We start from the raw sequence: 22,583 nt of genomic DNA, 5'->3' as shown, positions 1-22,583 counted from the left end.
AGACATCATTTTCAGAGCTCCGAACATGGTGAGCTGCAAATAATGGTTTGCATTGTGTGTGTCCAGGCCACGCATTCACAAATGATGGCCGGTGTTTAAGCCTCCACGTATCATATTGCTCTATTGACTCTGATGTCTTTGTCGGGCATTCCCTGGTGGCTCAATGCCTAGAGGGCCCTGGCCTGCTAAGAGTCTCCTGCTCAGGTGCAGGTGCACCTTCCTTGGCTGGGCTTGCTAGAAGCCATAGGGTCACTGGCAGAAGGGAAATGGCTGGGAAGGGCCCTTGTAGTGCCAGGCTGGCATTCCTCCTCCCTGGTGGAGTCCGATGGCAGTTGCCCGACTCCTTAAGGAGAAGGGGTACCAGTCGGAAGTCGAGTTGTCCCGTTCCCCTCTCCTCTCGCCACTGCTGCATTGCACCCATGGTTAGAGTGATGGAGTACAGGTTTGAGCACATATCTGGCAGCTGGCCCTGACAGCCCCATCACTTCCTCAGTCCCGGTTCTTTCTCAGCCCTGTTAACTCCACTTCCTAATACTTCTCATCCTGACACCCCCTTCATCCTGGTACCTCATTCAACCTGGTGCCAGCCAGCACCCATTCCATGGAGGCAGCCAAGTGCTCGTATGGCAAAGCCACACTCGCAGACAGACTCCTCCAGCCTTCGTTCCAATCGGCACATGGCCTGATGGTCCCCCGTCTGTTTCTGACGATGCCGCTAGCTCTCCAGCCGAGACTGCTGGTGTCTGAACAAGACTCCGCCCCTACCTCTTTTTTCCAGCTATTTTCAATATTTACACCTGATCTGTGGTAACAAAACATTCTGTTAAATTGAACTATGTGCAGCTCTCACCTCAAAAGAATCTTCCTTGTATTGGAGTAAATCCGGCCGATTGGTTCGCAGGAAGTACATCCTTTTGTTAGGGTATGGATTGGTGTAATTTATGCGCTTGTTGATCCCTTTCCCTTCACCGACAGGAATAGTGATCTCAAAAGCCTTTGAACAAAGGAAACAGCCGTAATACAAACTGCAGAGGGAAGCCAGAAAGATTAGTATGTTGATCTTATTACTTGACCCCAATGTTAGTCAACGTTCCTACATCAAATGTACAAAGGAGGAGATTTAAGACTTTCTTCATTAGTGATGAAGGAGCAGGAGTGGACCATTCAGCCCCTCGAACCTGCATTCAATACAATTAATGATAGATCACCCACTCCAATATCTTTTTCCCACACTATCCTCAGATCCATTTATGGATTTGGTATTTAGGAACCTGTCAATCTCTGCTTTAAACATGTTCAATAACTGAGCTTTCACTGTCCTGAGGCAGTGGGGTAGAGAATCCCAAAGATTCTCAAACCCTCTGAGTTTGGCCAATCCATGGGCAATCCACCTAACCCACACATCTTTGGACTGTGGGAGGAAATCGGGGCACCTGGAGGAAACCCACACAGACACTGGGAGAACATGCAAACTCCCACACAGTCACTCGATGCCGGAATTGAACCCAGGTCCCTGGCACTGAGAAGGCAGCAGTGCTAACCACTGTGCCACCTTGCTGCTCGATATTCAACTCCACTGAAGTCAATGAACTGAATATTGTGCGGGGCTTAACATGTTTCATGCTACTGCTTGAAATGGTTTTCTCCTTGAGAGTGTCGGGTGTTTTACCCAATGTGGGATTTCACATGTGTTTCACCTATAAAGCCACAAAACTCACCAACATATAACGTCAGTGAGTTTGAACAGCAGCAGACGGTCTGGAACATGAGATCCCGACCACATTGAGATCAGGTGCAAACCCCAGCAGCAGTTCCAGGGTCAATGGAATTCAGTCTCAGCAGCAATGTTCAAGGATGGTCTGCCTTGGTGAGATCTAACACCTTTTACATTATGGAAAAAAAAACACAGACTAAATCTTACTGAGTTCATGATTAAATTACTTATCATGACTGAAGAAACCCGCTACGTTATCAACACAAACAAAGGGCAGTAGAATCCTTTCGCTGGCATAAATTAATTGGACTTAAAAGTTTCAAATGACATTAGGTTATATTTAGACTGCTGAAGCTCCATTTCCTGTTGCATAATTAACATTTCACATCTATGTAGCGTTCGGTGAATGAACAGCACAGACTGGGCAGAGGAGGCATCCGGGTTGAAGGAGGTGTCAGGATGAGAAGTATTGGGAAGAGGAGTTAACAGGGCTGAGAAAGAACCGGCACTGAGGAAGAGATAGGGCTCAAGGAGACAGAAGCAGTTAACCTTAATGTTAAATGCAAGTTAAGTCCACGAGCTGCTGATACTTGGCATGGCAGGAGAGGACACAGAGATAATGGGAGAAATCTAAAGCAGGCAGTGACTAATGGCCAAGAAACGATGTCCTCATTTATAAGTAAGGTTTCATTAAGAGCAGACTGGAATGGTTGGGAGGATAATCTTCCATTGGTCTTTTTGCTTCTCATAAAGATGTAACTGCATAAACTCTCATTACCTTACAGATGGAAGGCTGTTGACAATTTAAGCAGATAAGCCAGGACGCCAGCAACTGTCGGAAATCTACATCCACCACATTCAAATAGATACTCCTATCTCCTTCTCTCTGAGGCCGCAAACTTATGTGCAGATCCTTCACAGTGTGCGGTGGAAGTAAGAAGACATCTGATGGTACAGTCTAGGTGATAATAAACACAATATTACACAGCTTTCAACCCTCTATGTGTGAAGGTATAATTCTAACATTAATCAACAAGGATTGCGGAGGCTTACACGGCTGGCGCCGGGGCCAGATCGCCCCGCGCCACCCCCTCCCCCCGGACCCCGGAACCCGCCCGCACTGCCAGGGTCCCTTTGCGCCCTGCCGGTAAGGGACCTATTCCAATTTACGCCAGCGGGACCTGCACAGGCCGGGCGGGACTTTGGCCCATTGCGGGCCGGGGAATCGCCGGGGGGGGGGCCGCCGACCGGCGCGCCGTGATTCCCGCCCCCGCCAAATCTCCGGTGCCGGAGAATTCGGCAGCCGGCGGGGGCGGGATTCACGCCGCCCCCCGGAGATTCTCCGACTCGGCGGGAGGTCGGAGAATCCCACCCCTGATTTTTCTTCCCTGTCCTCGCTTGTGGCTGCTGATTCATAATGGGATATGTTGTACTAATGCAGCTGTTCCTGCTGCTGTTCTGAGTTGCCATTTATCAAGAGCAGAATATTTTAGAACAGAAATGATCCGACCAGGTGTCCCCCTGACCTCACTCCAACACTACGATTTGCAGCAATGATCAAGCTGCTTAATGCAACTGGTTCTTTATAGTTCAAGGGTGCCAAGTATTATAGTCATGCCCCAACCGACTTTGCTCAGATCTCGCTCAAAACTGGGACTTTCCAGGTCTGTAACCTTTATTTGCATATTGAAGAGTAAACTTTTGGAAGGTGCTTAAATGTACAGGTCCTGAGATTGTAGTGCTGGCGCAGAGGTTCCGAGATCACCCGATTCCCAGCTCACCCAGTCCCCAGCTCACCCCAGTCCCCAGCTCACCCCAGTCCCCAACCCAGCCCAGTCCCCAGCCCACCCCAGTCCCCAGCCCACCCCAGTCCCCAGCTCACCCAGTCCCCAGCTCACCCCAGTCCCCAGCCCAGCCCAGTCCCCAGCTCACCCCAGTCCCCAGCTCACCCCAGTCCCCAGCTCACCCCAGTCCCCAGCCCAGCCCAGTCCCCAGCCCACCCCAGTCCCCAGCCCACCCCAGTCCCCAGCTCACCCCAGTCCCCAGCTCACCCAGTCCCCAGCTCACCCCAGTCCCCAGCGCACCCCAGTCCCCAGCCCACCCCAGTCCCCAGCTCACCCCAGTCCCCAGCTCACCCAGTCCCCAGCTCACCCCAGTCCCCAGCGCACCCCAGTCCCCAGCCCACCCCAGTCCCCAGCCCAGCCCAGTCCCCAGCCCACCCCAGTCCCCAGCTCACCCCAGTCCCCAGCCCACCCCAGTCCCCAGCCCACCCCAGTCCCCAGCCCACCCCAGTCCCCAGCTCACCCCAGTCTCCAGCTCACCCCAGTCCCCAGCTCATCCCAGTCTCCAGCCCACCCCAGTCCCCAGCTCACCCCAGTCCCCAGCCCACCCCAGCCCCCAGCTCACCCCAGTCCCCAGCTCATCCCAGTCCCCAGCTCACCCCAGTTCCCAGCTCATCCCAGTCTCCAGCCCATCCCAGTCCCCAGCTCACCCCAGTCCCAGCCCACCCCAGTCCCCAGCTCACCCCAGTCCCCAGCTCACCCCAGTCCACCCCAGTCTCAAGCTCGCCCCAGTCCCCAGCCCACCCCAGTCTCCAGCCCACCCCAGTCCCCAGCCCACCCGTCCACCCCAGTCTCAAGCTCACCCCAGTCTCCAGCCCACCCCAGTCTCCAGCCCACCCCAGTCCCCAGCCCACCCCAGTCCCCAGCCCACCCCAGTCCCCAGCCCACCCCAGTCCCCAGCTCACCCCACCCCAGTCCCCAGCTCACCCCAGTCCCCAGCTCACCCCAGTCCCCAGCTCACCCCAGTCCCCAGCTCACCCCAGTCCCCAGCTCACCCTAGTCCCCAGCTCACCCCAGTCCCCACCCCAACCCAGTCCCCAGCTCACCCCAGTCCCCAGCTCACCCCAGTCCCCAGCTCACCCTAGTCCCCAGCGTACCCCAGTCCCCAGCCCACCCCAGTCCCCAGCCCAGCCCAGTCCCCAGCCCACCCCAGTCCCCAGCCCACCCCAGTCCCCAGCTCACCCAGTCCCCAGCTCACCCCAGTCCCCAGCGCACCCCAGTCCCCAGCCCACCCCAGTCCCCAGCCCAGCCCAGTCCCCAGCCCACCCCAGTCCCCAGCTCACCCCAGTCCCCAGCCCACCCCAGTCCCCAGCTCACCCCAGTCCCCAGCTCATCCCAGTCTCCAGCTCACCCCAGTCCCCAGCTCATCCCAGTCTCCAGCCCACCCCAGTCCCCAGCTCACCCCAGTCCCCAGCCCACCCCAGTCCCCAGCTCACCCCAGTCCCCAGCTCATCCCAGTCCCCAGCTCACCCCAGTCCCCAGCTCATCCCAGTCTCCAGCCCATCCCAGTCCCCAGCTCACCCCAGTCCCAGCCCACCCCAGTCCCCAGCTCACCCCAGTCCCCAGCTCACCCCAGTCCACCCCAGTCTCAAGCTCGCCCCAGTCCCCAGCCCACCCCAGTCTCCAGCCCACCCCAGTCCCCAGCCCACCCCAGTCCACCCCAGTCTCAAGCTCACCCCAGTCTCCAGCCCACCCCAGTCCCCAGCCCACCCCAGTCCCCAGCCCACCCCAGTCCCCAGCTCACCCCACCCCAGTCCCCAGCTCACCCCAGTCCCCAGCTCACCCCAGTCCCCAGCTCACCCCAGTCCCCAGCTCACCCCAGTCCCCAGCTCACCCTAGTCCCCAGCTCACCCCAGTCCCCACCCCAACCCAGTCCCCAGCTCACCCCAGTCCCCAGCTCACCCCAGTCCCCAGCTCACCCTAGTCCCCAGCGTACCCCAGTCCCCAGCCCACCCCAGTCCCCAGCCCCCAGCTCACCCCAGTCCCCAGCGTACCCCAGTCCCCAGACCACCCCAGTCCCCAGCTCACCCCAGTCCCCAGCTCACCCCAGTCCCCAGCTCACCCCAGTCTCCAGCCCACCCTAGTCCCCAGCGTACCCCAGTCCACCCCAGTTTCCAGCTCACCCCAGTCCCCAGCTCACCCCAGTCCCCAGCTCACCCTAGTCCCCAGCGTACCCCAGTCCCCAGCCCACCCCAGTTTCCAGCTCACCCCAGTCCCCAGCGCACCCCAGTCCCCAGCCCAGTTCTCAGCTCATGACTACTATCACTGAACTAACAGGAAAGTGAGAATTGCCACAAATTAGATGACTAAGCCATCTGCCTAATTTCATTAAACCAAATTGCTTACACTTTGAACTTTGTGATTAGACCTCATACCTATAAATATATAGCCAGCATAGAATTTACAGTGCAGGAGGAGGCCATTTGGCCCATCAAATCTGCACCGACCCTTGGAAAGAGCACCCCACACCTCTGCCCCATACCCGTAATTCAGGAATCCCACCCAACCCCTCAGACACTAAGGGCAATTTATCATGGCCAATCCATCTAACCTGCATGTCTTTGGACTGCGGGAGGAAACCGGAGCACCCGGAGGAAACCCACGCAGACACGAGGAGACGTGCAGACTCCACACAGACATGACCCAAGTCAGGAATTGAACCTGGGACCCTGAAGCTGTGAAGCGACAGTGCTAACCACTGTGCTACCGTGCCACCCATGTGAACATGAAATCCACATTTTAACTGCTGGAATTATCTGCCAATAAATTTCAGTTACCTGAAGCTCCTCAGGATTTGAGGTGTAAGCAGCCACTTTTCGGACAGTTTGCGTCCCTCGCAGGACGAGTGAGAATTGAGTAAGCTCCCCGACCACACAGCTGACATCTATCCGTTGAAGGGAGTGTATGTAGAACTGCCATATCTGGATGGGCACAGCCAACCAGGGATCCCTGCAATATGAACAGGAAAAGGTGAGCCCAACTGTTTATATACATTTCTCTCTCCCATTAATTGATCAATCTCTAATAGAACAATGTGTGATAAATATTTATAATTTACCGTTAACTGCTACCCAATCTAGTAGAGATTTGAAGGGGTTAATTTTGGACTGTCCCCTGTCAGTGCCCTGATAGACTCCTCGCTTGTTGTCGCTAAGAACAGCTACCTGCCTCTAACCAGTACTTTGGAAAATTATTCCCAATAGGCGATTGCCAGTCAGACTCTTGAACAGAGCAAAATGTAGCAATCGAACAACATCTGAAGAAGAGGGGTTGGCCAGACATTTTGTCAAAAGCAAAGCAGGAATTTTCTGATCTTGGACACAGTTTTCCCACCGATGCCGATCCCATTACGTCGGGTGCAGAGTTGGAGAGGCCAATAATGGGGTTTGTGCTGGGCACCAAGCTGTGCATGATGCGCCCGGCCCGCCAAGCCTGATGCAATCTGGATCACACTCTTTCTGGGTACCAGTTTGGCATTGCCAAGGGCTGGGGCCCAAGGGAGCCATGGCCATGAAAGGGATGGAGTGGGGTTATGAGGTTTGGGAGGGTGCATAAAGGGTGCGGGGGTGAAGGGCGTGAAAGGGAGGGGGGCTCTCAATGACCCCATGGCGGGATATTGCTCAATGTGGAGAGAGGGGCGATGCCCACATGCCCACCAGGATGGATGGGTGTGGTTGGGGTGCGGGGAACGGTGTCCCTCCCGGGTTGAGGGATGGGGGTGTTGCCCATGTGTGCGGGAGCTCGCGATGTCTATGGGTGGGGAGTGTGGGGACTCTCAACCTCACTTTGAGATCTGAGCACCCTTTAAAAGTGGCGCCCCAATCTCTGAGTAGCTGGTCTTGCCGCGTCTTTAGTTCCCCACTGCAGAAAAAATTCTAAAGGTGAGATCTACAAAGGCGCCTTTCCGGGTGGAATTAGAAGAGTAGTTCCTGCTATCATACAGCACTTACAGGGGCTGGTTTAGCACAGGGCTAAATCGCTGGCTTTTAAAGTAGACCAAGGCAGGCCAGCAGGTTCAATTCCCATACCAGCCTCCCCGAACAGGCGCCGAAATGTGGTAACTTCATTTGAAGCTTACTTGTGACAATAAGCAATTTTCATTTCATTTCTCATTTCACTTTGTTTTTTCCGTGGCCTGGTGGGAATCGCCCTTTCGACACCACACTCAGTCGAATTTCCTGCACTAAGGAGCTCCGTCCGCTGGAGCTCGTCAGTGCAGGAGGAGATCGGGGTGACCGCAGTGCCAGGGTGCCAGTCTGCCTAGAGTCCAACCACCCGAGGCCTCCGATCCCAGGGAGACCCCAAGTGCCATTATGCCTGGTCACCGTTTTTGGGGACCAGTGCTAAACGACATCCGCTTGGGATCTCCGAGGCAAAGGGATTAAGATCCCAAAGCCATGGGTAGATAAGACGAGTGCATATTAGAGTGAGATTAGCTGCTCACTTTAACGTGCTGATTTGCCACATATGCGTCCCACCCACAATGGGTGTGATCCAGATTGCGACGTCTCACGAGATTCCGTTAGATCTCGCGAGGCATAGCAAACCGGGTAAATCCCATGAGTGGCCTCTCGCAGGATTTACCGGCTCCATCGTATCCCGGATCGGGTGCAGCACAGCCGGTAGGTTTCACACTTTGTGTGGGATTTTCCAGTGAGAAACTCCCCAAGCTCCAAAATATGACTAAGCGTGGGTGAATATGGATCTGGATTGCGCACAAACACCCGCGGGAATCACCCCGCCAAACCCGCTCAGCTAGCAAGACAAATGCTTAAAGCGAGATTTAACGGGATTAAAAGAGTCCCGTCGTGGGTGGGTTTAGCGGGGTGTTTCCTGGTGGTTGTAGCAAATGCTGCACTGACCTTAATTTTTAAATGGTTACCCAACTTTCGATCCCCCAACCTAACCCCGGAACCCCTCCACCCCCCAATCTCCCAAACTACTTGTTAGGGGTCCTCGAACACCCCGCACCTCACCTCATAAGAGCAGGGCACTCTTTCACCTGATCTCCGGTGTGGGCAAATTGCCACCTTGGTACTGCCAGACTGGCAGTGCCATTTCCAGCACCACTTGGAAACCCTGGCAGTGCCAAACTGGTGCGACAGTGGCACTGCCAGGCTGTCCAGGTGGCAGTGCCAGGGTCAGTGCCCCGGTGGCATCAGCAGTGGCAGTGTACCACCCTGCCCCAGAGGCCAACCACCCAGAGGCCTCTGATCACTTGGAACTCCCCCAAGTGTCGTTCCACCTGGTCCCGGTTTATAGAAACCAGTGCTAAACAGCACCTGGTTGGGGTCTCCTCAGCGAGGACATTAGATCCCAGGGGTTGGTTAGCTCTGGCAGAGACATATTTAAGTGTGCCTAACTGCACACTAAATATGCACATTTAGACACCGCCCATTGTGGGCGGGATCCAGATCACGACATCTCACAAGATCCCATTAGGCCTTGTGAGGAGTGGTGAGTTGGGCGTGACACAGCCGTTAGATTGCCCGCTTAGAAAGCAGCACTAATGTTAAAGCAGATCCAGCTCCAGAGGCCAGTGATGAGATGGTGCCAAATCTCAGAAGCAGGTACATTCAAATGGATTCAATGTTAGCTGCTCACATGTAAACAATGACAAAGAATTTCTTGACCTCTGGACTGGGACCACATGCCACTTTCAGGAAAACATCCTGCGGCTCATTGAGGGCCTGCAACAGAAATAGAGATGATTAAAGGGTTAAATGATACGGCAATCAAGGGTTACTCTAATGTGCAACGTCTAATGGAATATAATAATGTCATGCAATATAAAGCACTAAGTGCACTGAGGCTCATGGTGCTACAACTAGAAGTGTACAAACATAAATATTCTCAGTGCTAAAATGCAAAACAAGAGACTTTCTTAGCCCTTCAGTATTTTTTGATAGTTCTCCCGAAATGCTTATTTGCAAACCACACTGCTACTAGACACAGCCCAATAACCCTCTCAAGAGGTAATGGCTTCAGCCCTTTTCACATAATCAAATTTTACAGCTTTACTTCTGTTACACGCCAAACAAGTGCCTTCAAATGATTGGAAAGATGTAAGCTCACTGAAGAACCCAAAGTACATCATAAACCTTAGGTGTTTTTACGCATGTTATCATCTCCCCGCCAACGCGAGTCTCAAACACTTCCACTCAAGTCGTTTTATTCATTCAGCTGTGGACTTCAGCCAATGTGCTGCTTCTTCAGGGTCCAGCCGGCTGAGAGGTCCATTTCGGGATTCTCTCTCTTCTGATTTTGTTCCCCAAAAAAAACAGGTCGAGGAAATGCCATCCAAGGACAGAGCTATTGGTTTCATAGCTTGAAATTCTCTCTTTTGCCCCAAACAACAGGTGCTCAAGACATGTGCAATGCCAATCCTGGGCCAGCAGTCCATCATTCAGTGCCTGATAATTCAACACCCACTGGGCTGTTAGAAAGGTTCAGTGAGTAGCAGTGAACTAAGCTGCTGGAATCACTCACTTCTTGATGTATCTTTACACACACACTCTTCTCCCCCTTTTGGGGTAATAGTGGAAGAAAGTGGCGGAAGGATTTCCGAACTGATTATAACCACGTTATGAACGTTCCTTCCATGGCTGACATGTCCTGGCATTGAACTCGACCTGGAAGCCTCTGGTCCAGATATAGGGAATGCTACCCACTGCTCCACAAGACCTCCTAATCACTCATTGATATTTTAGAAACAATATACTCGTAACAAATCCAGACTGAGAGGAAGCCATTTGGCCCATTCAACCTGTTCTAACTAATTCCTGCACTTTCGGAGACAAAAACTTCCAATCCAGACTTCCCGAGCAATATCGCTGTTATTCTCAATTCATTTCTCAATAATAGCTATCACTCCATGTCCATATGTTGCTTCATTGAATGATATAGAACTTTACAGCAGAGAAACAGGAGAGAAATATAATAATGCAGTCCTGCACAGCTCTCGTTTTCTCTTCCTGATCTGGGTTTGCTGGGGAGACTAAATTTCAGCTCAGTGTGTTGAAAACAATCTGATTTAGCAAGTCTAGGTGGTAGTGTCTGTGTTCCACTTGAGCCTCTGCTTTGCGAGGGCTAGGGACTGCCCTTTCACGCTCGCTTTGTTCTGTCAGCCTATCTTAGTACAGACACTGTTTTTGTTTGGTGTGTCCTGCCTACATGATAATGTTCGTACAATAGCATTGGAGTCCAGTGAATAAAAGTATCACCCAATCTTTCGTGAATGAACACAGAACACAGAAATGTACAGCACAGGAACAGGCCCTTCGGCCCTCCAAGGCTGTGCCGATCATGATGCCTTAACTAAAAAAAAATCTGCCCTTACTCGGTCCATATCTCTCTATTTATCCCTCTATTACCGGGCGGCACGGTAGCACTGTTGCTTCACAGTGCCAGGGTCCCAGGTTCGATTCCCGGCTTGGGTTACTGTCTGTGCGGAGTCTGCACGTTCTCCCTGTGCCTGCGTGGGTTTCCTCCGGAGACCAGTAGGTTTTAATTCCCCTGGCCCTCAGTGCTGGGGAAATCAACCAGTTTCCAGCCACTATTTGGCATTCAATGTTGGGTCCTATGCAGCTGCAAATATCATGCAGGAGCAGATTGGGACTTCCTGGTCATATCTTACACAGTTGAATAGCTTGTAAGCACTTACTGTTTAGGCTAGCACGTGGAGGTGGGCCACTGCGATTGAGTACAGGAGATCTGCAGGCCTTCGTAGGTAACCTGTCCCAGCGCGATCAACGTGATCAACAGAACCGGGAGAATATAAGGTTAACACCTGATGACACTATCACATTTCATTAATATATTATCATATATTTATATTAACTCAGTGGGCTAGACAGCTGGTTTGTAATGCAGAACAAGGCCAGCAGTGCGGGTTCAATTCCTGTCCCAGCTTACCCGAACAGGCGCCGGAATATGGCGACTAGGGGCTTTTCACAGTAACTATTATTATTATTATATATTATTATAATAAATTTATTATTATAAATTATTATTATATATTCCGAATCGTTTTGAGTTGTAAGTGAAATGACCCTTATTTGGTATATTTCAGAAGCTGATAAAGTGACCTATAATTACTTATGGTCTCTCTAGTAGCATGTATAAATAGAAATACAAACTGTCATGTTTTTGTAGCTCACATTAAGGTTCTGAGCAGTGAACCAACCACAGAGCTAAATATTCATTCTTAACAGATAATCCATTCGGGTGTATAATTACCATCCCTCCTTCGAAGTACCTAATCAAGAGGGTTTGGCTCCACACCAGAATTTCTCTGCATTTACATCCTATCGAGATTACAATGCAATTGCTGCTCGATTATTTCTCAAGAATTTATCTTAAATATTTGTTCCTTTCCTCAATATTCCCATTCACTGATGGGAATGCCTTCATCCCACTATCGCAGAATGATCCCATGTCTGATTTCTGTGTTCGGAGCAGACTGCAGAGATTGTGTTATCTCCTTCAGCAAGAAAAAGCTACAGCATGTGGATGCCTCCAGGAGATTCTACAGTTTGTAGCTTAGACCTGCCAAGCCAGGATCGTTCTCCTAGGCTGCGGGCAGAATTTATGTCGCCAGGCGCTGAGCATCAGAAAGAGAAAATGGCAGGTGTGCAGGGCCACATTTTAAAACTTCCCTTCCAATTCCTGCCACCTATCATGTTTTCCGGGTTGGGGAGTGTGGCAGGTCATTACTAGGCTCCGCTATTTAAATGCCTTCTGCAAATTCAAGTTTCCTCGTCATTGCTATTTTCATGGTGGTAGGTGAGTTCCCACAGCCTGGAGGAACCACAGTCAGTTTGTAAATTTGAGGAAAGCCTGCTGTGGAATTGGGAACCTTGAACAAGTAACTTTAAAAACTCTTGCAAACTTCAATAATGCAATGGTTTGCCGATAGTATATTTTGAAGGCATTGAATGATTTGGGGCAGCACGGTAGCATAGAGGTTAGCACAATTGCTTCACAGCTCCAGTGTCTCAGGTTCAATTCCCGGCTTGGGTCACTGTCTGTGCGGAGTCTGCACATTCTCCCCGTGTGTGCGTGGGTTTACTCCGGGTGCTCCGGTTTTCTCCCACAGTCCAAAGATGTGCAGGTTAGGTGGATTGGCCATGCTAAATTGCCCTTAGCATCCAAAATTGCCCTTAGTGTTGGGTGGGGTTACTGGGTTATGGGGATAGGGTGGGAGTGTGGGCTTGGATAGGGTGCTCTTTCCAAGAACCAGTGCAGACTCGATGGGCCAAATGGCCTCCTTCTGCACTGTAAATTCTATAATTTTATGATTATTGGGCTCTGTAAAATACCATTTAATTGATCAACACTGCAAAAGTGTTCAGAAGCATTACTGTCCTTTCTCCAGCAGAGAAAGTCCTTTTTTGCATTCTGCAATATGGAGAATCAAATGAATATATGTAGTGAACCGTAGGTTTGATTTTCAAATTGACATCTGTTGAGTCTTTGAAGCACTCTTCCAGTATCCACTAGTAATATCCATGCCACACAAGTGCCAGACAATGCCCTCTCTAACAAGAGAGAATCTCACTATCTCCCCTTGGCATTCAATGGCATTACCATAACTGAATCTCCTACTATCAATATCCTGGAGGTTACTAATGACTAGAAACTGAACTGGACTAGCCAGATAGTGCTGTGGTCATAAAAGCAGGCCAAAAGCTGAGGATTCTGTGGCAAGTAACTCACCTCTTGTCTACCCAAAGCCTGTCCAGCATCTATAATGCATAAGTCAGGAATGTGATGGGATACTCTCCACTTGCCTGAATGGGTGCAACACCCACAACATTCAAGCAGCTTATCGCCATACAGGGCAAAGCAGCCCGCTTGATTGACACCACATCCTCAACTTTCTGTATTCATTCCCTCCACCTCTGATGTGCATTACAGCCACTCGCCAAGCTCTATCGACAGTACCTCCTAAACCTGCAACGTTCACCACCAAGAAGGACATGGGCAGCAGATGCATAGGAACACTACCACCTGCAAGTTCCCTTCCAAGCCACACCAACCTTTGCATAGAATGATATCGCCGTTCCTTCTGTGTCGCTACGTCAAAATCCAGGGACTACTTTTCTAACAGCACTTTGGATGTACCAACACCACTTGAACTGCAGCAATGCACCACATTTTTCAAAAATTAGGGATGGGTAAAAAATGCTGACCTATCCAGTGATACCCACATCCCGTGAAAGAATAAAGAAAAGAGGTAGAGGACCAATGAGCCCTTAAATAACACTAGTAAGTCTATGAAATGCTCATGAAACTATAAAAAAACACTCAGTCATTCAACATTCCATTTGAAAAAATGTCCCCTCTTACATGTTTAAAAAACTGTCAAACACACGTGTGAATGTCCCATTGTAAAACAAAACTTCAATCTTGCCCTAATAAGCACACAGGCATGGAAAAACCACTTTAAACAAAAATAAAAGTATATGGTTGGCCATCCGTTCATGCCTCTTCTCTTGATATAATTGACAAATGGCCTTTTTAATGGATATATGGCTGAGTTCTAAGAATAACTAATAGACTCTGCTGCCAAGGGGTTGTTCACACAGTTACAAATGGGACTACTAACTTCTTGAATGACAGATTATTTCGATTTAAATAACTTCATCTGTGTTTGAAATGGTTTTCCAATGCCTCTGTGTTTATTTGGACAAGATTAAAGGTTTCTATTTGATGTGGTTGATGTTTGTAAACATTGCAGTTTCAGTACTTATTACTCATCCATGAAGAAGATGAATGAAGCAAGGCTCACAGCTGATTTGTGAAGCTGTCAATCACTGCCCACTACAAAAAAATAATGAATGGCTTGTAGCTAATTGATCTGGGGGATTTAAACCTAGGTCACAGCTGTTCTCTTTCCAGGAATGGACGCATGGTGCTTCCAGGTGAGCGTTACAACTGTAATTTGTTTCATTGCCTCTGTTGGACTGTTCTCTAGCTTCCAGTCAGGGGTCTCTTTTCTGGGGAAGTCTTGTGGGAGTTCCCTCTAGTTATGAGGTCCCTGTGGAGAGTCTCCCTATTTACGGGGTCTCTGTGGAGGGCCCCTTAGTTATGTGTCCCTGGGGAGGTTTCCCTAGCTCGGGGGTTCCTGTGGACGTGAGAAGGAGGGTGGAGGGGTGTAAGGATTCCATAGTGCGGCGGGGGGGAGGAAGGTGGCCTGATAGGGGAGGGGTGGGCAGGTTGTACATTGTGGGAGGGGGTTGGGGGGGGGTGGCCCTGAGATGAACGTTGGGGAAACTCCTTTAAGAAGTTACCCCTATGGCCCACCGCGAAGATCACCACGTCAGGTTCACATTTGATGATTCCTGGTGCAGAGGACTGGAGCATCAAGCAAGTCCGGAGATTCCGGTGCCCAGACCGACGAGTAGATGCAAATGACTCATCAGGACATATTTGTATCCATTCGCATTCCCCCGCTGGAGCGCGGACGTGATCCCTGATCCCACCGGAGCACAGCGGTCGGTTCGGCGCCCAGTGCAAAGCTCAATTTCAGCCGGATGTCTGATTTTCTGCCCGATTGCGATCCTGCCGTCGCAGAGCAGAAAATCCCGCCCACTTATCTAAATACAAGTCATTCTGTTATATATCAAATAATTTAATAAACCCAGCGGCTAATGCTGTATCTGTCAAACACTATTTAATTTAACTTTCACTCTGTGTCAAAAGTTATCTATTACCATTCTTACTGAAGAAATATGGACTTTTCAATACAGGCGTTGAAAATTAAAAGACTGAATTAGAAACACTGATCTGTTCAGCGAGCATGCTGAAATGCTTGGCCAAGTTCAAAAGGTATCATGACTGCTTAAGACTGTTGAAGACTAACTGCTGTGTTAGCCTAGGTAAAGATTCAAGGCCGAGCATGATTTGCTGCACTTCTGAAAGACAAGGAGAGATAAGAAGGTCACGATAAAGGCAGGTGCCTTTTCAAACTATGAGGAACACTGAGAAAGAAAAAGAATGTGCTCCGGCCAGCTGTTTTAGTCGCAGCAAGAGGGTTCATAAGCAGCCATTTTTAAAGTGATTGTGAGCAGACAGAAATGGAGCACTTCAAAGAAAACAGGAAGAAAGAATTAAACCCTCAGTCTCCTAAAGCAGAAGCCGTAGGACATTGCTAACTGTGCAACTGATCGTCATTAAAAACAATTATTTAGAAAAGTTTGCAGCCGCTATTACTTTTTGCCTTGGGGTGTCCTGAAGAATAACTGAAAGGTAAAAAAAACCTGCATTCCTCACAGAGCAGTACTTTCACTTTATAGGTCACTGAATTCTTTAATGTTGCTTCAATGTCAGTTTATTTGCCATGATGTGGAGATGCCGGCGTTGGACTGGGGTGAGCACAGTAAGAAGTCTTACAACACCAGGTTAAAGTCCAACAGGTTTGTTTCAAACACGAGCTTTCGGAGCACGGCTCCTTCTTCAGGTGAAGAAGGAGCCGTGCTCCGAAAGCTCGTGTTTGAAACAAACCTGTTGGACTTTAACCTGGTGTTGTAAGACTTCTTACTGAGTTTATTTGCCAGCATTATGGATCACTGGCTTTGCAGCCTTATTCATTCTTACTAGGAGCAGGAGAACCATGGGCGTGCTCCAATTGCCAGCCATACTGCTCTCCCCATACATGCTCACAGCAGACAAAGCTCCTTGCCATGATTGCATAAAACTGTGTAACATTTATAAATTCCTGAAAAGAGCAATGGCTGGCATAGCTAATTTGTCTTTCTCGGGTACGTGGGTGGAAGCCATTCAGCCGCTTGAGGTTGTTCCACCGTTCAATTAGATCACGGTTCATCTGGGGCAGTTGCCTGCCTTGATTCCACATGCCTTATTACTAATTTTTAAAATCTTTCCCGGGGTGTAGACGTAGCTGGCTAGGCCAGCATTTGCACCCATCCCTACCTGCCCTTGAGAAGGTGGTGGTGAGCTGCTTTCTTGACCTGCTGCAGTCCATGTGGTGCAGGTACACCCATAGTGCTGCTAGGGGGGGGGGGTTCCAGCATTTTAGCCCAGCAATAGTGAAGGAACGGCGATATATTTCCAAGTCAGGGTGGTGTGCGGCTTGGAGAGGAATTTACAAGTGGTGGTGTTTCCATGCGTCTGCTGACCCTTATTCCAAGTGATAGAGATCACGGCTTTGTAGGGAATTGTTGAAGAAGCTTTGGGGAATTACTGCAGCGCATTTTCTAGACGGCACATACTGTTGCCTCTCTGCAATGGCGACCTGTGCCTTGTAGATGGTAAATAGGGTTTGGAAAGTCAGGAGGTATTACTTGCTGAAACATTTGCAGCCTCTGACGTGCTTTTGTCGCCACAGTATTTATATGGCTGGCCCAGTTCAGCTGCTGGTCAATGGTAACCACCTGGATGTTGATAGGGGGGGATTAAGCTACAGTAATGCCATTGAACGTCAAGGAGGATACTTCAGAATTGAGAAAATGATCACATGCGAACAGATTTTATGCGCCCCGCCTACAGGCGGGAAAGGCTTTTGGCGCCACACCAGCTGGGGCCGAAGGGACTTCGCCAGCCAGTGGAAGTCCGCGCATGCGCCGGAGCATCAGCGGCTGCTGACGTCATCCCCACGCATGCACAGGGGAGGGGGGTCACTTCCGCATCTGCCATCGTGAAGACTATGGCGAACGTGGAAGGAAAAGAGTGCCCCCACGGCACAGGCCCGCCCGCCGATCGGTGGGCCCCGATCGCGGGCCAGGCCACCGTGGGTGCACCCTCCGGGGCCAGATCGCCCCGCGCCGCCTCCCCAGGACCCCGGAGCCCGCTCGCGCCGCCTGGTCCCGCCAGTAAGGTAGGTGGTTTGATTCCCACCGGCGGGACCGGCATGACAGCAGCGGGACTTCAGCCCATCGCGGGCCAGAGAATCGCCGGGGGGGGGGGGGGGGGGGGGGGGGGTCGCCGACAGGCGCGCCGCGATTCCCGCCCCCGCCGAATCTCTGGTGCCGGAGACTTCGGGAGACGGCGGGGGCGGGATCCACGACGGCCCCCGGCAATTCTCCGACCCGGCGGGGGGTCGGAGAATCCCGCCCCTGCTGCAGTAAACAGATGCTGTAAGAATGTAGCCTTTACTGAACTAGAGTAAGAATCACCATTTCTGTGTTAAAAATTTCAAATCCTTGACTGGTTTGTGAGATTGTCTCGCAATCTTGCCAAGTGCCAAGATGCTAGCAAGAGGGGGTTTGAGTATATAAACAGGGTTGGGTGTGCCATTGCCATTTTAGATGTCTAGGTCGATGCCGAGTAGTTGGTCAGACTTTTCTATAGCCGTTTTGACACAGTTAAGTGGTTTACTAGGTCATTTCGGAAGGCATTTAAGAGTCAACCACATTGCTGTGGCCTTTGTGAACCAGATGGGTTTTTACAACAATTGACAGTGGTCTCATGCTCACTATTACGGAAACCAGCTTTTAAATTTTAAATTCTACCAGCTGCCAAGGTGGGATTTGAACACATGTCCCCAGAGTGTTAGCCTGGGTCTTGGGATGGCTAGTTCAATGACAATACCACTGCGTCACTGCCTCCCTTACATAACAAACCTTTATCAATCTCAGTTTGGTCATTTTCATTTGGACCCAGCCCAGCAATCTTTTGGGGGAGAGAATTCCAGATTTCCACTGCCCACTATGTGAAAGTACTTCCTGAATGGCTGAGTTCTGACTTCCACATCTTCTAGACTCCCCCACTGGAGTTACACAGAGGAGTCAGATGTGGTTCTAAACATGCAGATTCTAAGTAGATAAGGAATGTGTGAAAGGCTGTCTGTCCAATAGCTATTCAGCGGAGTTTAGTGTAACTGTCCGAATGTTATTATGCTGTCCTTAGAAAATTCTCTGTTTTAAAGTAGGACTGACACTGCTAGAAGAGAGGAGCCTGCAGAATTAAACATTGTTCCAACCTGACAATCCCTTTGGATCATGATGACAGGTTTTAACACAATTTATAATCCTCTCAACGTGTGGCTTCAAAGGCTTTGAGAAAGACTAGTGCGTGAAAGTGGTCAGCTCCTTGAAGGCAGAGAATGAAAATCTCAAAATTGGAAATTCAGAAGGCAAATAGGAAGAAAGATTAATGTTTCAGGTGAAGTTCTTTAACAGAATCTCAAAAAAATGTTGCAATTTACGAACTGTAGTTTACTTCTGGGATCAATGAGTGACCATAATAATGTGAATCCCTGAAAGCGAGAAATTTTACCATAAGAACAATTTTATTCATGGCAGACCAAATGGAACAAGAATTAATAGTGTCAAACTATATAAAATACAAACATTGAATTAGGAGCAGGACTAAGCCCTTATTCATGCCTTTGATACCTGTGGTCTTGAATATTCAAACACACTGCTGGCTAATCTTCCACATTCTACCCTCCGTACATTTGAGATAAGTCAAAACGCTGCATCCTGTGTTTTTTAAAAAATTTCGAGTACCCAATTCATTTATTCCAATTAAGGGGCAATTTAGCGTGGCCAATCCACCTACCCTGCACATCTTTGGGTTGTGGGAGCAAAACGCACCCAAACACGGGGAAAATGTGCAAACTCCACACGGACAGTGACCCAGAGCCGGGATCGAACCTGGGACCTCGGCGCCATGAGGCTGCAGTGCTGACCCACTGCGCCACCGTGCTGCCCTTGCTTCCTGTGTTTTACCTCACACCAAATTCCATTCACCTACCACCCCTGTGCTCGTCGACTTACAACGGCTCCATTCAAGTAATATCTTGATTAACATTAAAATTCTCATCCTTGTTTGAAAATCCATCCCTGGCCTCACCTCTCTCTGTCTCTGTAATTTTCTCCAGCCTACAGCTGGCAAGATCCCAAGCTCTGGAATAATCTCCCTAAACCTCTCTACCTCCCTCTCTTCCTTTTAAGATTTTTCTTAAAACCTTCCTTTGTGATCAAGTTTAAGGTCTTCCTCCGAAATGCAATGATACTTAACTGGCAAGGACATGATGCATGTTCTCACCCAGCAGCGGAGACGCTGTCATCATTCGTAGAATAGCCATGACCAAGGCCATGGTCAATGGCAAGGCTGAAACAGTGTGCAACCTAATCCTCCTTCTTGCATCCCATTTCGCCCTTGCCCCACAATTATAATCCACAAGCAGAATATGGTGCAAGTATGTGCCTCTTTCTCATGTACCCCATCTTACCCCTCTTCACTACTTTTGTGCCGTGCTCCTTTCAGATATCCAAGAACTGCAACCTCGTCAGGCAGTGGTGGAAGACGGTGAAGAGAAGACATACCATCACTTCCTCTCAGGTACCGACAGTGTGCATACTTTACAGGGTAGTTTAGAAATGGGTCCCACACGTGGTGAGTCATGTTACAAATGATGCCCTGGCATGTCTGTCCAGTCAGCACTGCCGGCGAACACGTGTTTGTACAATTGGCCCTAAAATCTTTTCAAAGTCTCCAAAAGGTCAAAAGCACTCAATTATATAGATCCAAAAAAAAAATTGGGCTTTAAATTGACAGGAGTAAAACGAGAACATACCACTTTCTTTGTCTCACAAATGATGTTGAAATCACTGCAGCGAACGTGGGTCTGAAATTCAGAATTTGGCGATTGTACTGTCAAACCTAAAAAAATTCAAACGATATGGTGACACACATGAACAGTGAGGGTAAATGCAGGAATTGCATGCACACAGTGGACTTGCCCCACCCCTTCCATAATAACAGGAGATATCAGCATGTGTAGAATAACTGGTATGGGGAAAAATAATTGGGTGGTGAATTTTGTCCTACAGTGTAACTACTGTATAAACTATTCCCACAAGTAACTTCTTACCTTTCCATTTTCTTATCTCTACTCAAACTGATTTTTCATCTTGCTCTTTTGAGCCAAGGTCATCTGTCACTACTGTATAATGACACTCTTAATTAACAGAGCTACCCCTCCACCTTTTTCCTAGTTCCCTATCTTCTCAAAACATCAAAAAACCCTCAATATTCTGTTCCCAGCCTTGTTCCCTCTGCAACCATCTGTGACGACTATCAGGTGTTTGATATTTATTTGTCTGTGCTAACCATTCATCCGTTTTGGGACGAATGCGTGCACATTCAGATACAAAAGACGTGACTTAACAGAAACATTTCGAAGTGTCATTTTGGGTGTGATTGGTGGGGTGTTTCTCCATGGTCATGTTGGCGAGATCACGGGCGGTGTTTAATGGTACATTATTCCGAAAATGGGCCCCCACAAGCTTCTCGCCATTACTAGCTGTCTCGCGTCTGATTCGCCAGACTCGTACCTCAGCAGCTCGCTGCTAACAAGGGGGAGCTCATTTTAAACGCTCCCTCATCACTCACTCCCAGTCAACGCAAAGGCATGGCAGTGTACAGGCATGCTCCTTGCTTTGGCCTTGCCAACTTGGCAAGGCTGCTAGATGCTGTGGAGGCGGGACGGAACATCCTGTTCCCCTGAGGGTGTCGAGGACCAGCGGCAGGATCACCAATGCCGCCTGGGAGGCAGTGGCAGCGGCTGTCAGTTTGGGCAGCATGACCAGGAGGACTGCCATCTAATGGCGGAGGAAGACCAATGACTCCACCGAGCTGCAAGGACCACCTCTCGCCTGGCATCAGTTCCGCCTGTCATCCCTCAAATTCCCAACTCCCCCCACCCACAAATCACTGGCCAAGAGCCTCCGTTGTACAGGCCTTCATTTACAACCTAATTTAATCGGAACCAAAGCTGGGTATCCACATGCTCCACTGGCGTTCAAGGTGCAGCAAAACAGCCTCGCCGTCCAGCGTGTTAGACTCACGGCGATGTGCTAGTAGACATGCAGCACTCACTACACTCACAATAAAATCACCAGCAAACTGAAAAAGCATTTCTTCAACACCTTCATCAAATTGCTCAGTCAGTCAATCCACCTCTCTCTCTCCCTCCTTCAGCTCCCAGCAGGAGACTCCCCAACAGTAGAAAATCGCACCGACACAGAGTACGCCAGAGGAGAGATAGAACTCACCTTCCCCTTCTCCATCCCAGGCAGCAGGTCATCTTACCATTCTCCCTTTCCTTTCTTAAGGCCACAAAAGCAAAGAGGCGGCAGCAAACAAACACACAGCCTCCAGGCAGCTGAAGCTGCAAGCAGCAAACACCACTCAGTCAGATCAATCTGCCTCTCTCTCCCCCTCTTGCAACACCCAGCAGTAGACTCCTAAGCAGTGGAAAGTTACACCGACCCAGAGCACACCAGAAGAGAGAAAGAGCTCCCCTTCTTCTTTTCCAGCCCAGGCCACAGATCACCCCACCCTCCCTTTCCTTACTCCAGGCCACAGAAAAAGAAGGAAACAGCAGTAGCAGTTTCCAGGCATTTACAGCCACAAGCAGCAACAAGCAGCAAACATATCCTGCAGCACCACTTGAGAATATTATATGGTCAACAGTAACAAAGATTTGGAAATCAACTACGTAAGATTCCACATACCACACTAACCAGTAAACAACAAGGAAATATCACAAATCTATATCAGCTAATTTTCACAAAAAATCCAAACACACGGTATTACCCCTCGCAAGTTTCGCAACTGAAACTGAGGATAAGCTCAAAATGTGTTATCATGTCCAGAACCTTGTCTTAGAAATGATCTGTCCATCAAAGTTTGACTTGTTCCGCATTTCAGTGCCATTCTCCATCCAGGAGCGCAGTTGTGTAGGCCCTTCAACAAGGCACAATCTCACCGGAAGCAAATCCTGGCATCCACATATTCCACTGGTACTCAAGGTGCAGTTGAACATCCTTGATTTCCAGCGTGTTTAACCCGCAGTGACGTGCCAGTTATATGCAGCGCTCACCACACCAGCAACAAAAGTATCAACAATTTTGCAAAAGCATTTCTTCAACGGCGTCATCAGGTGGCCCACTGGATCAATGTCGTGCACTAGTCCCCGCAGTGCCTTCTTGCTTCAAAGCGGATTGCCTTCTGCACTCAAATGTCCCTCTGAGCCCGGTAGTCTAGGACACAGG

The 22,583-nt window shown here is 49.7% G+C and overlaps 1 protein-coding gene across 7 annotated transcripts in view; it reads right to left on the bottom strand.

The window, feature by feature from the left end:
- The window catches only part of nphp4 (nephronophthisis 4), a 591,121-nt gene that overhangs the window by 4,977 nt on the left and 563,561 nt on the right, over positions 1-22,583 (bottom strand). For all 7 annotated transcript variants that reach the window (XM_038821764.1, XM_038821765.1, XM_038821766.1 and 4 more), the window contains 5 exons: positions 20,102-20,187; positions 9,160-9,245; positions 6,333-6,504; positions 2,493-2,672; positions 851-994 (listed from right to left, as the gene is read on the bottom strand). In XM_038821764.1, coding sequence (XP_038677692.1) covers positions 851-994; positions 2,493-2,672; positions 6,333-6,504; positions 9,160-9,245; positions 20,102-20,187 — 668 coding nt within the window. The remainder of the gene's footprint in view (positions 1-850; positions 995-2,492; positions 2,673-6,332; positions 6,505-9,159; positions 9,246-20,101; positions 20,188-22,583) is intronic.

The sequence above is a fragment of the Scyliorhinus canicula genome, chromosome 16, assembly GCF_902713615.1.
Source record: "Scyliorhinus canicula chromosome 16, sScyCan1.1, whole genome shotgun sequence".
NCBI lineage: Eukaryota > Metazoa > Chordata > Chondrichthyes > Carcharhiniformes > Scyliorhinidae > Scyliorhinus > Scyliorhinus canicula.
Note: the sequence above shows the minus strand (reverse complement) of the source record. Positions and strands in the feature narration are given on the sequence as shown.